At 41.4% G+C, this 15,139-nt stretch overlaps 1 protein-coding gene across 4 annotated transcripts in view; it reads right to left on the bottom strand.

Annotated features, from left to right (window-relative positions):
- ARHGEF37 (Rho guanine nucleotide exchange factor 37) overlaps window positions 1-14,492 on the bottom strand; it is a 53,315-nt gene extending 38,823 nt beyond the window's left edge. For 2 of the 4 annotated variants that reach the window (XM_058543810.1, XM_058543819.1), the window contains exon 1: window positions 14,233-14,398. In XM_058543810.1, coding sequence (XP_058399793.1) covers window positions 14,233-14,263 — 31 coding nt within the window. In that variant the 5' untranslated portion in view covers window positions 14,264-14,398. Of the gene's footprint in view, window positions 1-14,209; window positions 14,399-14,439 lie in introns of those variants that run through there. The other 2 variants (XM_058543830.1, XM_058543841.1) reach the window with 2 other exon arrangements.
- Between the last annotated feature and the right edge of the window lie 647 nt (window positions 14,493-15,139).

Raw genomic sequence — 15,139 nt, 5'->3', positions numbered from 1 at the left:
ACAGACCGACACACTACTCATCAAGCCATGCTGAGATGGTGTCCCATATACAAAATGGGGGAAGATTGGCACAGATGTTAGCTCAGGGATAATCTTCCTTACCAAAAGAAAAAAGAAAAAAAGGCCAGGTATCAAATCTGAGTTCCAGAAGGCAAGAATAAAGAGGGTGAGGAGAGGCAATATTTAAAGAGATAAGACTAAGAATTGACCAGAATTTATAAAAGATATGAATTCTTAGATTCAGGAAGTACAAGTCCCAAGCAGGATAAGTTAAAAAAAATCAACATCTAGGGGCCGGCCCGGTGGCGCAAGCGGTTAAGTGCGCGCGCTCCGCTGCGGCGGCCCGGGGTTCGCTGGTTCGGATCCCGGGCGCGCACCGACGCACTGCTTGGCAAGCCATGCTGTGGCGGCGTCCCATATAAAGTGGAGGAAGATGGGCACAGATGTTAGCCCAGGGCCGTCTTCCTCAGCAAAAAAAGAGGACGATTGGCGGATGTTAGCACAGGGCTGATCTCCTCACAAAAAAAAAAAAAAAAAAAAAAAAAAAAAAAATCAACATCTAAACAGGATGAGGAGAAATTGCAGAACTGGAAGGCCTAGAGAATTTACCTTGTATAGTCACGTTCTCAGGAAACTATGGGGGAATGTGCTCCATCAAAGTAGAGAAATAAATCAAGAAAGAGGAAGACATGGCTATAGGGAACTAATGATCTAATATGGGAGAGGCACCGAGGAAATCCCCAGGATAGGAGATGGGAAATCCTAGGATTGATTGTTGGCTACTGGCAGACAGCAAACAGTCTGGATGAGAGTACTTCGGAAGGTACTAGAATATCTTGAGAACACATTTATTGAATTGATAGAGAATATGGTGTTTACGTAGGCATAATTACACAGACAATACATATGAAACTAAGAAACAAACCAACAGGGCCGGCCCCGTGGCTTAGCGGTTAAGTGCGTGTGCTCCGCTGCTGGTGGCCCGGTTGGGATCCCGGGCGCACACCGACGCACCGCTTCTCCGGCCATGCTGAGGCCGTGTCCCACATACAGCAGCTAGAAGGATGTGCAACTATGACATAGAACTATCTACTGGGGCTTTGGGGGAAAAATAAATAAATAAAAATTATAAAAAAAAAAAGAAACAAATCAACAAACAAAAACAAAACAATTGTTAGAACAAAAAGTTGTGCAGAAAAGATGAAAGTAGTTATATGTTACTACCTGGTTCAGTCATAAACAGAATTTACACACATAATGCAAGTGATCTAATCAATATTATGGATAACTATACAGAGAGGATAGGGTAATAGGAAGGCTATACCTGTGTGGTGAAAGAGGAGTAAAAAATAGCTAAATCCTCATCTTCCACTGTGGAAAGTCAAAGCAATATCTAAACTGAAAGCTCAAGAAGTAGCAGTATATGCATGCTATTTAAAGATATGGAGGGGGCCGGCCCCGTGGCTTAGCGGTTAAGTGCGCGTGCTCCGCTGCTGGCGGCCCAGGTTCGGATCCCGGGAGCGCACTGACGCGCCGCTTGTCCGGCCATGCTGAGGCCGTGTCCCACATACAGCAACTAGAAGGATGTGCAGCTAAGACATACAACTATCTACTGGGGCTTTGGGGGGAAAATAAATAAATAAATAAAATCTTATAAAGATATGGAGGTAAATACTAAAATAATTAGCTAAAAATGACAGAAGGAATTGCCTGGTAGTGGCTGGAGCAGGAAGGAAAGAGAAGAGGACAGGCTGTTTTTCACAACAAACACTGCAGAATTATTTGTCTCTGTTTCTTATAACAAATGTAGAACTATCCATCTCTTTAAATTATATGCCTTTATAGCTTTGATGTGAACTAAAAACTAAATATGAGAAAAAGTGAGAGTTCCTCAATTTTGCTGGAGATCAATACTCAAAAATAAATCATATTTCTATATATGCCAACAATATTTAAAAGCACAACTTAAATGCCAACAATATTTAAAAGTGTAACTTAAAGATAGCAGCATAATAATAAAAAGATTTAATAATATAACAAAAAAGAACTATTTATTCCTTCCTAAATATCTTAATTTAACAAAAGATGTTCAAGATTTTTATGAAGAAAATTATAGCACCTTATTGAAATACATTTAAGAACTAACTACAAGTAGAGATACACTATGTTCATGGATAGGAAGAATCAATATCCCAAAGATGAAAATTCTCCCCAAACATATTCAGCACAATTCCAATAAAACTCCCAACAGGGTTGTTGTTGTTTTAGCAGAACATAATAAAATGATTCTAAAATACACAAGGAAGAGTAAGAGGTTAAGAATAGCTAAGGCAATTCTGAAGAACAGTGTAGGGGGACCTGTGCTACCAGATATCTAGATCTATTTGAAAACCATAATATTTAGCAGTTTGGTATTGACACAAGGGCAAACAGATCAGTGGAACAGATTAGGGAGCCCAGAAACAGACCATAGTAAATATGAGAACTTGATATACGACATAAGTGCCATTATAAGTCAATAGGAAAAGGGTGGTCCATGGGATAATTAGCTTTCCATATAGGAAGAAAAAAAAAATGCAATCCCACATCACACCCCAAATAAACTCCAGATGGATTAAAGACATAAATGTTAAATATGAAACTCTAAAATTCTTAGAAGAAAACATAGGAAAATATTTTTATGCTCTCCAGATGAGAAAGATTTCTTCAATAAGACATAAAATGTACAAACCCCAAAAGAAAAGATTTATAAAGATTGATCAAACTGACTACAATCATACTGAAACATTCTATTCAATTCTGTAAACAATTCTACAATCAAAACGGAGAGGCCTCAGATCAGAATACACTTATAATGAACGTAACCTGCAAAAGTTTACTATCTAGACTATATAAAGAACTTCTATGAATCATTAAAACAAAGCAATCTAAAAAGAAAAACAGACAAAGGATATTGTTGCAAATACAGCATTTGGGTTCATTCTACGTCAGTTTTAACCTCCTCCTATTAGGTCTTGATGTAATGCCGAAACTGGAGAGATAAAACCCAGCTTCCCAGACTCCCTTGCAGCTAAGATTCCAAAGATGTGTTTTCAGCCCCGTCAATCAGATGGTCTTAGGTGAGTCCTGAATTAGGAACTGAGCTAAGTAAGAAGGGAGGTGGTGTTTGAGGTATCCATTTAATGGGGCAGGTACTGCATTGTTTTGAAGTCAACAGTTCTGGCAGTAGATTAGGCTAAAGTCACGGAATCCTGAAGCCAGCAGCTTCCCAATTCTCCAGTTCCCTGATTATTATAGAGGGTAGCAGCTCCTTTGGAGGGCCTTTCCTGTAATATTGCTTTGGGACTCATTCCTAGAGGCCCATTCTGTGGCTTGCTTCTCCAGCAACACCCACCCCGGCCCCCACCAATGTGGTAAGCACCTAATGCCCTCTTTTAATGCCTTTCTGGTTAAAATAGAATGATCTGTGTTATCTCCAATGCTGGCTGATGTAGGTATGAACAGGTAATTAACAAAAGAAGAAATTTAAATCGCTAATACACAAATGAAAAGATGCTCAATTCACTAGTAACTAGGCAAATGTGAATAATTAAAATCACAATGAGATACCATTTCATGCCCATCAGATTGGCAAAATATAAAACTAAAATGTTGGTGAGACTGTAGAGGAATGGGAAGTCTCATATACTGATATAATAATATAAATTGTTGCAACCACTCTAAAGAGCAATTCGGCAATAGCTAGAAACGCTGAAAATGCACACACTGTCAGGCCAAGGAGTTCTACTCCTAGATATATTCTGCCTTCAAGAAACTTCTCCACATATACATAAGGAATGTAGACAAGAATGTTCACTGCAGCACTGTTGATAATAACAGAAAATTAGAAAGAAACTAAATGTCCCAAGGAAAGTGGATAAACAACTTGTGGAATTCTGAACAACACTGAAAATGAATAAACTATATACTCATGTATCAACATGACTAACCTTGCAAACATTGTAAAGACGAAAAAAAAAACAAAACCCCAAGTCCCAGAAGGGTACATAGAGCATGCATGATACTATTTTTTTAAAGTTTAAAATATGTAAAACAATGCTAGATATTATTTAGGGATATACATATGTAGCACAGGTATTAAAATTTTCATGGAAGCGATTAGCAATAAATTCAGGATAGTAGTAACCTCTGGAGAGGGATGCAGAGGAATGGAATTGGGGAGAGTATCAAAGGAAACTTAATGGCATCTGAGGGGGTTTTTAGTTAAGCTTTTAATTTTGAGATATAGATTCATATGCAGTTGTAAGAAATAATACAAAGGTTCCATGCACCCTTTACCCAATTTTCCCAATGGTAACATCATGCAAAACCAAAGTACAATATCACAACCCGGATATTCACACTGATACAGACAAGGTACAGAATGGTTCCATCACAAAGGTCCCTCATGTTGCCTTTCCACCCACTTGGCTCCAGACCCATCCCATCCTTAACCCCTGGCAACCAGGAATCTGCTCTCTATTTCTATAATCTTGTCAGTTCAAGAATGTATATAAATCATACAGTACATATATATGAATCATACAGTATACGACCTTTTGGGATTGACTTTATTCAATCAGCATAATTCCCTGGAGATTCACGTAAGTTGTTGCATGTATCAGTAGTTCCCTCCTTTGTATTGCTGAGTATCTGAGATGTTTTATTTGTTTAAAATAAAAACAAAACCTGAAGCAAACACGGCAAAAATGTTAAAATTAAACAAAGCTAGATGGTAAGAACACGGGCATTTGCTGCATTGTTCTTTATTCTCTTCTGGATGGTTAAAATATTTCCTAATATTTAAAGTGGAACGCATCCCATTCAACCATGTACTGGGGTTATTTAGGGCTATGCCTCATCTCCCTGGCTAGATGCTAAGCTCTTGGAGACAAGATGAGCACCCATTCATCTTGTGTCCTCCTCTGCGCCTCACAATACTGGTGATTACTACATATTTGCATACATAAATGGTCCTTTTGGATGTATCAGTAGCAGTAGAAGTTCCTGTCCTAGGTCATCAGCACCGACCTGTGGATCAGATAATATGTCAACTGAGTGTTTGGGGACAACAAAGTTATTCAGATGGCAAGGGGCCCAGAAAGATCCTGGAATGCATCCACCTGACGCACAGTTCCATTCCAGCTCCTAAACACTGCCTGTGGTCTGCTGACCTCCTCCTGACCTGAATCACTGACACTCACCACTCTGCGCACAGCTTCTCTAGAAAGATCCTGATAGGATTTCAGGAGAGCTACTCAGGTTCCACTACTCAGAATTGTTGCTAAATAAACAAAAAGCATAAGTAATACTTTAGCGAGAACTACTAACTATTTAAAATAGCATTAATTTGCACTTAGGTTAATTGCAAGCTAGATCTCCAAGCGGGCCTCGCAAAACCTCCACAGCAGCATTTTGTTATCTCTTACTTTATACCCATGTAATGGAAAGAAACATACTTTTATTTCTTTAAAAATTTTATATATTATTCGGCAATGAAAAAGAATGCAGTACTGATATGTGCTACAATATGGATGAGTCTTGAAAACATTATGCTAAGCAAAAGAAGTCAGTCAGAAAGGACCACATATTTTATAATTCCGTTTATAAAATGTCCAGAACAGGCAAATCTTTGAAACAGAAAGTAGATTAGTGGTTTCCAGGGCTGAAGGGATAGGGGTTTAGGGTATGGTGGCTATTCAGTGCAGGGTTTCTTTTGGGGAGGATAAAAATGTTCTAAATTTATTGTGGTGATAGTTGCACAACTCAGCAATATACTAAAAACCATTGACTTGTACACTTTATTTATTTATTTTTTTCCCCCCAAAGCTCCAGGAGATAGTTGTATGTCACAGCTGCACATCCTTCTAGTTGCTGTATGTGGGACATGGCCTCAGCGTGGCCAGAGAAGTAGTGCGTCAGTGTGCGCCCGGGATCCGAACCCGGGCCGCCAGCAGCAGAGCGCATGCACTTAACCACTAAGCCACGGGGCTGGCCCTGACTTGTACACTTTAAACGGGCGAATTATATGACATGAATTATATCTCAATAAAGCTGTTACCAAAAAATATTATATAACACTAAACGCTGGCAAGGATGTAGAGAAACTGAATCTCTTACGTATTGTTGGTGGGACTGTGAAACGGTACAGCCACTCTGGAGAATAGTTTGTCAGTTTCTTTAAAAACTAAACATACACCTACCAGCAATCACACCTCAGGGCATCTACACCAGAGAAACAAAACCTACCTCCACATAAAACACCTGTCTACAAATATTCATAGAAATTTATTTGTAATAGCCAAAATCTGAAATAACCAAAATATTGTTTTAATAGGTGAATTTAAGAGGTGAATGGTTAAAAAAAAAAAAAACTGAGGTGCATGCAATATCACTGAATACTCAGAAATAAAAAGGAATAAACTATTGATACACTGCAACAACTTGGACGGTTCTTGAAGGTGTCATGCTGCCTGAAAGAAAACCAATCTCAAAAGGTTACATACTGTGTGATTTCATTGATATAACATACAATTTTGTAGAGACAGAGAACATTAGCAGCCACCTGTTTGGGATGAGGGTGGAGGGCCGGTGGGTGTGAGCATAAAGGAACAGCACCAGGGAGAACTTTGTGGTGATAAAAGAGATCTGTATCTTAATTGAGGTGGTGGTTACACAAGTCCACAGGTGATAAAATGGCATAGAACAATCATTCACATATATTATACTAATACCAACTTCCTGGTTCTGATATAGTGCTGTATTTAAATAAGACGTAACCATTGGAGGAAGCTGGTTAAGGGTACACAGACTCTCTCTGTACTATTCTGGCAACTTCAGGTTGATCTATAATTATTTCAAAATAAAAAGTTAAAAACAAACAAAATATTATATAGTTTAAGTTATCCACTATCTTTGCAACACTCTCGGGACAAATGCAGTTTAAAAGTCTGGGAGAGCAAGCTGGGTGCCCTTGTTCCATTTCCTGGTCTGACCTGATTAGGAGGTTTATCTTGGAGAACAAACTGGAGAAAACGTGGTTTTCCTTATCGTCTGGTCCATGCTCATTTCTGAGATCTCTTTGATGTCCTGTGGTAGGCAATTAAGAACTAGAATCAGTCTAGCACTTGCTAAAAAAAAAGTCTGTGGAATGTTGTGCAGCGACTGCTTCTGACTCTAGGATAGGATAAAACAGTTTATTCTCTTTTCCTCTGTCCACACTGGCACAGAGGAATTTGGGCATTCACACATTCATTCAACAAATATTTGGAGCAGCTACATCATGCCAAGCATTTTCCTGGATTCTGAGGATATAAAGATCAAGAAAAAATGGCTCTACAACAACGATAGGATATTTAAAGTAGCTGGTTATTTGCTCCTCCACGTTTCATTCCACTAAAAGCAGGGGAACTAAGTAAGTAAATGTTACGGACCTCCTGACCATTTCATCACTTTCAAGACACAAGAAGTAACAAGGGGAAATGATATTCCAACCTAATTCTGACCAACCAAAAGAACTGAATGGAGAGACACAAGTAAGCAGATGCCTAGGGCAAGTGAAACCATCATCTCAAAGTTCTTTCTGAAGGAGAGAAAGTTGAATATCCATTAGCCTCCCATCCCAGGTTTTAGGGGAAGGTCAATTTAAACATTTAAGAGGAAAAAAAAAAGGAAGTAAAACCTCTGGTCTGAGACTCTAGAGATTAGGATTCATGGAAGGCTGTCAAAGGTGAAGTTCAACCATCACGATAGGTAAAAGACTCTGTTGAAGAATAAAGGGAGGAAATACCGATAGAAACAAGAGTGGCCACACAGAGATCCTGGCTAATGAGCCTGGCTTATAAAGATAGGGGAGGGTCCTATACAAAGAGTTTCCAGAACTCTAAAACCCAGAAGGATCTGGGATTGACAAAATTGTAAGAATAACCTCCAAAGTTTTGCCCTGGACTACGATTGCCAAGTATATTTTAAGATTCATGTTCAGAAAAAGTAAGAAATAGGCACACTATTTGATGGCTTTGCTTCTCTCTTCTTAGCCCTAAAGAGTGACTGTGGGAGGCACTGTGAAGGTTTGGAGCCCAGACCCTGGACCCAGAAAACCTGATTTCAAATTCTGATTCTGTAATCAATTGGCTGGCTTTCTTGGGATAATTATATAACCTTCCTTATAGGGTTGTTATAGGGTTTCATAAGATAACCCACGTAAAGTGTCTAACAGAGTGTTTGGTACATGGTAAGCTCTCAATAGTAGCTGCTGTTTTTGTTACTATTATTGTTACTATTACTATTATTGTTAAACTGGAAAGAGTAGCAATACCATGGATCAGATGGATGAAGAAGTTGTCTAAGGACACTTGGCTGATCACATTGAAGCAGATGATGAGGACAGCTAATCATGATGATAATGATAAGTAATAAGAACTACACATCAGAGCCTAAGTGGCAATACAGCTAACCCCAAAGAAATGGAGCTGAGAGATGGAGAGACCATGAGAATGAGCCCTGATGGCATTATTCAATCCAGCCATGATGGAGACAGATGCCCTTTGGATTTTTTTATATGAGCTAATATATTTTCATTCCCCACCCCACTGTGGCCTAAGCCACTCTGAGTTGGGTGTCAGGCACTTGATTAAAACAGATGGTCTGTCAGCCCTTGGAAAAGGAAACAGATCACTTGGAGCCAGCACAGGTTAACAAAACAAAACAAAAAAAAACAGGTCATGCCAAACTATCCTCATTTCCTTACTGAAAGTCAACTATATTAGCAGATCAAAGGAACGCTCTAGGCCAGTGTAACTGGACTAGCGAGGTATTGACCATCTCTCATGACATCCTCACATATAAGGAATAAAATGCAGTGATGGAATAAGACGTGGTGATGGAGGCTGGGAGTAGGGGGTGGCAATAGGACAGTAAGGTGGACTAAAAACTGATACAACTACCAAATTCAAAGAGTGTTGATCAGTGTCAACCTCTAGGGTCTGCCTTGTTTTATTAAGGATATGCATCAGTTGATTCGGTGCTTTCCATCTCTAAGACCACCTGAGTCTAAACCTCTACCACCTTTCTCCTGGACTAGTACAACAGCCTCCTGACCGGACGCACAGCACTAGGGTGGAGTGGTCACTCAAAAACATGGAACTGACTGCTTTACTTCCCTGTTCAAAACCCAGGCATGTCTTCCCTGACTCTCAACCTCCTTCCAAAGAACCACTCCTTCCCCCCAATAATTATTTTTCTTATTCTCTTTGTTTTACTGGCTGATTCAAGAGCATGTGAGCTCCACAAGGGCAGAGATCATGTCTCTTTTATTCGTCAACGCATCACCTGGTATCTACTCTAGATCTAGCACATAGTACGTGCTCAATTAATTGAATTAATGAATGAACGACACGGATGAACACGGGCAGAATGATGATCAGATTGCCAGTGACACTATTACAAGTGGAATTAGACTAATATGATCATACAGAACTCTAAGAAGCCACCAAAAATTTGAGGTCAGGTAAGAAGCAGCAACTCCCTTTGAATTTTGTATAAATGGAATTATACAGTATGTACTTTTTTAAAAATCTGGTTTCTTTCTTTCAGCAAAATTATTTGGAGAATCCATCCATGTTGTAGCATGTATCAATAGTTCACTATTTTTTAATGCTGAGCAGTATTCTATTGTACTGATATACCACAGTTTGTTTATCCATGCACTGGATACAAAATTGGTTCTTTCATGTTTCTCTGTTATAATAAAGCTGGACCTAGGAATGGAATGTCTGGATCACATCATAGGTGTATATTTAACTTTTTAAGAAAAATGTCAAACTTTTTAGTTGCAGGGTACAAAATCAACTTACAGAAATCAGTTGCATTTCTATATGCCAACAACGAACTGACACAAAGAGAACTCAGGAAGACACTCCCATTCACAATTGCAACAAAAAGAATAAAATATCTAGGAATAAATTTAACCAAGGAAGTGAAAGACCTATACAAGGAAAACTATAAGACATGATTGAGTGAAATCAATGATGACATAAAGAAATGGAAAAATATTCCATGCACATGGATTGGAAGAATAAACATAGTTAAAATGTCCATACTACCTAAAGCAATCTACAGGCTCAATGCAATCTCAATCAGAATCCCAAGGACATTCTTCACGGAAATAGAACAAAGAATACCAAAATGCCTATGGCGTAACAAAAGACCCCGAATAGCTAAAGCAATCCTGAGAAAAAAGAACAAAGCTGGAGGCATCACAATCCCTGACTTCAAAACATACTACAAAGCGATAGTAATCAAAACAGCATGGTACTGGTACAAAAACAGACACACAGATCAATGGAACAGAAATGAAAGCCCAGAAATAAAACCTCACATCTACGGGCATACAATGGAGAAAATCTCTTCAATAAATGGTGCTGGGAAAACTGGACAGCCACATGCAAAAGAATGAAAGTAGACCATCTCTAAGACCACCTGAGTCTAAACCTCCACCACCTTTCTCCTCCTTTTGCCATACACAAAAATTAACTCAAAATGGATCAAATATCTGAAGGTGAGATCTGAAACTATAAAACTCCTGGAAGAAAATATAGGCAGTACACTATTTGTCATCAGTCATAAATGGATCTTCTTGAATTCCATGTCTACTTGGACAAGGGAAACAAAAGAAAAAATAAACAAGTGGGACTTCATCAGACTAAAGAGCTTCTACAAGGCAAACAAAACCAGGATCCAAATGACTAGGCAACCCACCAGTTGGGAAAAAATATTTGCAAACCATATATTCAACAAGGGATTAATCTCCATAACATATAAAGAACTCACACAACTGAACAACAAAAAAACAAACAACCTGATCAAAAAACGGGCAGAGGAAATGAACAGACACTTCTCCAAAGAAGATATACAGATGGCCAATAGGCACATGAAAAGATGTTCAACATCAGTAATCATTAGGGAAAAGCAAATCAAAACCACACTAAGATATCACCTTATACCTGTTAGAATGGGAATCACCAAAACCAAAAATAACGAATGCTGGAGATGCTGTGGAGAAATGGGAACCCTCCTTCACTACTGGTAGGAATGCAAACTGGTGCAGCCTCTATGGAAAACTGTATGGAGATTCCTCAAAAAATTAAAAATAGAAATATCTTATGATCCAGCTATCCCACTACTGGCTATCTATCCAGTGAATCTGAAATCAACAATCCAAAGAGGCTTATGCACCCCTATGTTCATTACAGCATTATTCACTATTGCCAAGACATAGAAGCAACCCAAGTGTCCCTCGAATGATGAGTGGATAAAGAAGATGTGGTATATATACACAATGGAATACTACTCAGCCATAAAAAAAGACAAAATCATCCCACTTGCAACAACATGGATGGACCTGGAGGGTATTATGTTAAGCAAAATAAGCCAGAAAGAGAAAGACAAACACCACATGACTTCACTCATAAGTGGAAGATAAACCAACACAGGGACAGAGAGAACTGTTTGGTGGTTACCAGGGGCAAGGGGGGTGGGGGGTGGGCACAAGAGGTAAAGGGATACATTTATATGGTGACTGACAAACAATAATGTACAACAAAAATTTCACAATAAAGGAAAAAAAAAGAAAATGTCAAACTTTTTAAAAGTGGTTGTATCATTTTACACTCCCAATAACAGTATATAAGAGTTCCAGTTCCTCCACAACCTCGTCAACACTTGGTGTAGTCAGTTTTTTAAATTTTAGCCATCCTACCAGGTGTAAAGTGATCTCTCACTGTGGTTTTAATGTGCATTTCCCCAATGATTAATGATCTTGAGCATCTTTTCAAGTGCTTATTTGCCACCCATATATCTTCTTTGGACATCATGGGTTTATTGTTTGTTTAAATTACAAAGGAGGCACTCACTTATTACATAACTAAACAAACAACACAGAAATTTATAAAGAATTAATAGTTCCCCACTACCAATCCCCATCCCCCCACCCCCACCCCAGGACACACATGGGTACCAAAGATGCATAAGAATCACCAGGAGCACTTATTAGGCATGCAAATTCCTGGCCCCCCCCCTTGAAGATTCTGATTCAATAGGTCAGAGATGGGACATTTTAACAAGCTCCTTGGTGATTCTGATGCAAGTGGTCTGTAGATCATTTCTTGAGAAATTCTGCTCTTAATCCTGTCCTACTAAGGAATGGTTGAAGGAATGAGGCAGTGAGTCTGGAAGGGAAAACATAGGGAAGGGGTGCATGGGCTGCCTTCCAATAAGGAAGGGCCTTTGCCTGAGAGTCAGCATGTTTGCTCTGTGATATAACCATGGGGCACTGAAGTTGGAAACCTAAAAGTCAAATTAGAAAAAACTTTCTCACAGAGCTAGAAAGGGAAGGAACATGCCAAAGTCACCAAGCTTGCATAAAAAGGACTTTGGATTGAAAAATGACTGAGTGGGGGTGAGGTAGAAAGAGAGCAAGAGAAATTCCAGACACATACATAGCCATTCTCTCTCTCTCTCCTCCTGTCCCCCTCTCTCTCTGAGGAAAAACTCCTCTTTATAAAAACATGGAGAGGAATGTAACCCACCAGACAGGTAGTGTGTGTTAACCTAAATTAAATAGTAGCTATTTGCCCTAAGCCATATTTCCCTGGCTCTAATTGCAAGGCCTAAAATGGTGGAAAAAGAAGACAATACAGTGTTTTGTAAAAGCAGTTCTTTTTACAGATAAGTAGGCCTGCCCAGGCCCTGTCCTCACAATTTTGGAGCCATAGATTTTAAAGTTCTTAAGCCTGTCAACAAACAAGCAATAGGTTTGGACAATCAAGCTTAACACATGCCATTTTGCGTTAGTTACAGCCCCCAAAGACACACACCCCCATCAGTTAAATAAAAAGCCGTTTATTTGATCTGGAGCAGAATCAACCAAGTCACTGTTTACCACAGCAAGCTGCTGATCCAAGAGGGATGTGAGCCAACTGCCAAGCAACTCCTGTACCCTGGCAGAAACTCAGCCCAACCTCCATTGCCAGGCAAGACTGGGTGTCACCCAGGTCCCCATGTATGTCCTCCTCTTTCCTCTCATTTAAAAACTTACCCAGATGCTGGCTCCATTCAAAAGAGGCAAGTGAGTCCCAATAAACAGTCCTCATTAGAACGTCTAGTAGTTTCTCCTTTCAGCATTTGACCTTGGGTCAAATATCGAGTGTAGCGCATTATTCTAAAGAAGTGTACTCTTATTTAGGTTACTATCACCAAGGTATATGCCAGGTTGTACGTCATGAACAGGGTTGACTTCATATTTGCACGTTTATAATTTTTAAATTTTTGTTTTATTTTATTTCAGATACAGCCCAATTTCCTCCAGGTCATCACCCTTTCCTAACCGGCACAGCTGTTAGGATGCACTGGGTTATGTGCACCAACACTTTTGTTGAGCATCTACTACGTGCCAGCACTAGGATCAGCGTCCATTCTTAAGTCTGACAATAACCTGAAGGACAAAGCAGACAATCTTATCTCCATTTTACAAAGAAAACTGGGCCCTGGCGAGGTTACACTCTGTGTCCCAGATCACACAGCTGGCGGCGTCAGGACGCTGTGTGGACTCACAGCAGGCACTCAATCCCTCACCGGAGTTCAAAGCAGCAAATACACTGCTCTGAAACGGCCTGGGCGCCAGCCGTCAGTCGTTCCTTACAGCAGGAACGCTTCATGTCAAATCTGAAACTGTATGCAAGGTTGTGTGTGAACCCCTCTGCGGGGAAGGGACCCAGATTTCTAAGGAGTCAGTGATCCCAAGACTAAGAACCCGTGCCTGGGCAGGCTGTCAGCTTCTCTTTCCCCACAAGTTCCTGGGGCTCACCATGCAGGGAGCACTAGGGCGAGCGCCCGACGTTCTGGCTCCTAGCCCCAGCTGTGGTACTACTTTTCTGAGGGCCTCGCCCAAGGCTGCTCACCTTAGGGACCGCACACTTCCGTTCTCTTTTTCCCTGGCCTTGACTATTTATAATTATACTTTCCTTGGCAAGGATTCTTTACCATTGTTGGTATTATTCCATTGTTCTAATGTATGGATTCTTATTAACAGTCGCCCCAAATCCTACACTGAAGTAGGTAGGATAAAAACAGACACAAAGAATACCAATTAGTTTTTACTAGAGCAGCTTACCTCTCTGGGCCTCAGTTTCCCACCTGTAAAACGACGCGGTTGGGTCACGTGCATCAGGTTGCTTGCATTCCCAGAAGGCTCAAGCCACAAAGCCAGCCACTAGCAACCTGGGACCGGGTGTCGTCGCTCCCCGGCTCCCCCGTCTCCCTTTTCGGATCTGACCGGCAGCTGTTTTCCGGCGCCCCTCTCCGGCCGCATCCTGCCGGCCCCAATCGCCCGGGCGGACTCACCGCGCGCAAGGTGCCGGCGCTCACGCGCGGAGCTCGGCCGCCGCTGACTGCGCAGACCCGGCGGGAAGGGCGCGGGACTCTCCGGACCCGCGCCGCGCCGGCACCCGGGCGCCGCTGTTCCCACGGAGGGCGCGGGCGGGCGGGGCTCTGCCCACGCTGCGTGCGCGCGTGCGCCGCGAGGGGGCCCCCCCGGTCTCTTGCCTTTGTTAATTGTCTGTTTGGAGTCAGGTTGTTTTCCCCTCGCTGCTCCCGGGAGTCGGCCGCGGCTGGGGTGGACCTGCCCCAGCCGGGATGGCCCGGCGGCCGCAACAGCAGCCGAGCGCTGGTCGGTAGCCAGCGCGAGGCGTTGCAAGTGGGTGTCAGCGCCGCGCCTGGGGAACCACCCACCCGCGGCTTCTCATTAAGCCGTCTTCTCCTTGCTCGGGCTCGTCACTCCGAAAACAGGGGCCAGCACGTAGGCCACCCGGTGGGAACGTTGACTCTGAATCACTGGATATCTGTGCTCCTGCACTAATTACCAAACTTCAGGGCTGGACCTTGATTTAATTCTAAGTGTCGGCTGCCCAGGACCTCTGAGTTCTTGTCCTAGCTCTCCCGGGAGCCCTGTGCGCAATTTTAGACAAACCTGCCAGCCTCCCTGCACCCCGGTTTCCTTTCTATGATATGAAGGTGTTCGTCCATTCTCTCACTATTGTGAGCG

This window comes from Diceros bicornis, chromosome 1 (genome assembly GCF_020826845.1).
Source record: "Diceros bicornis minor isolate mBicDic1 chromosome 1, mDicBic1.mat.cur, whole genome shotgun sequence".
NCBI classification, from domain to species: domain Eukaryota; kingdom Metazoa; phylum Chordata; class Mammalia; order Perissodactyla; family Rhinocerotidae; genus Diceros; species Diceros bicornis.
This window is presented reverse-complemented; position numbering and strand designations above follow the sequence as displayed.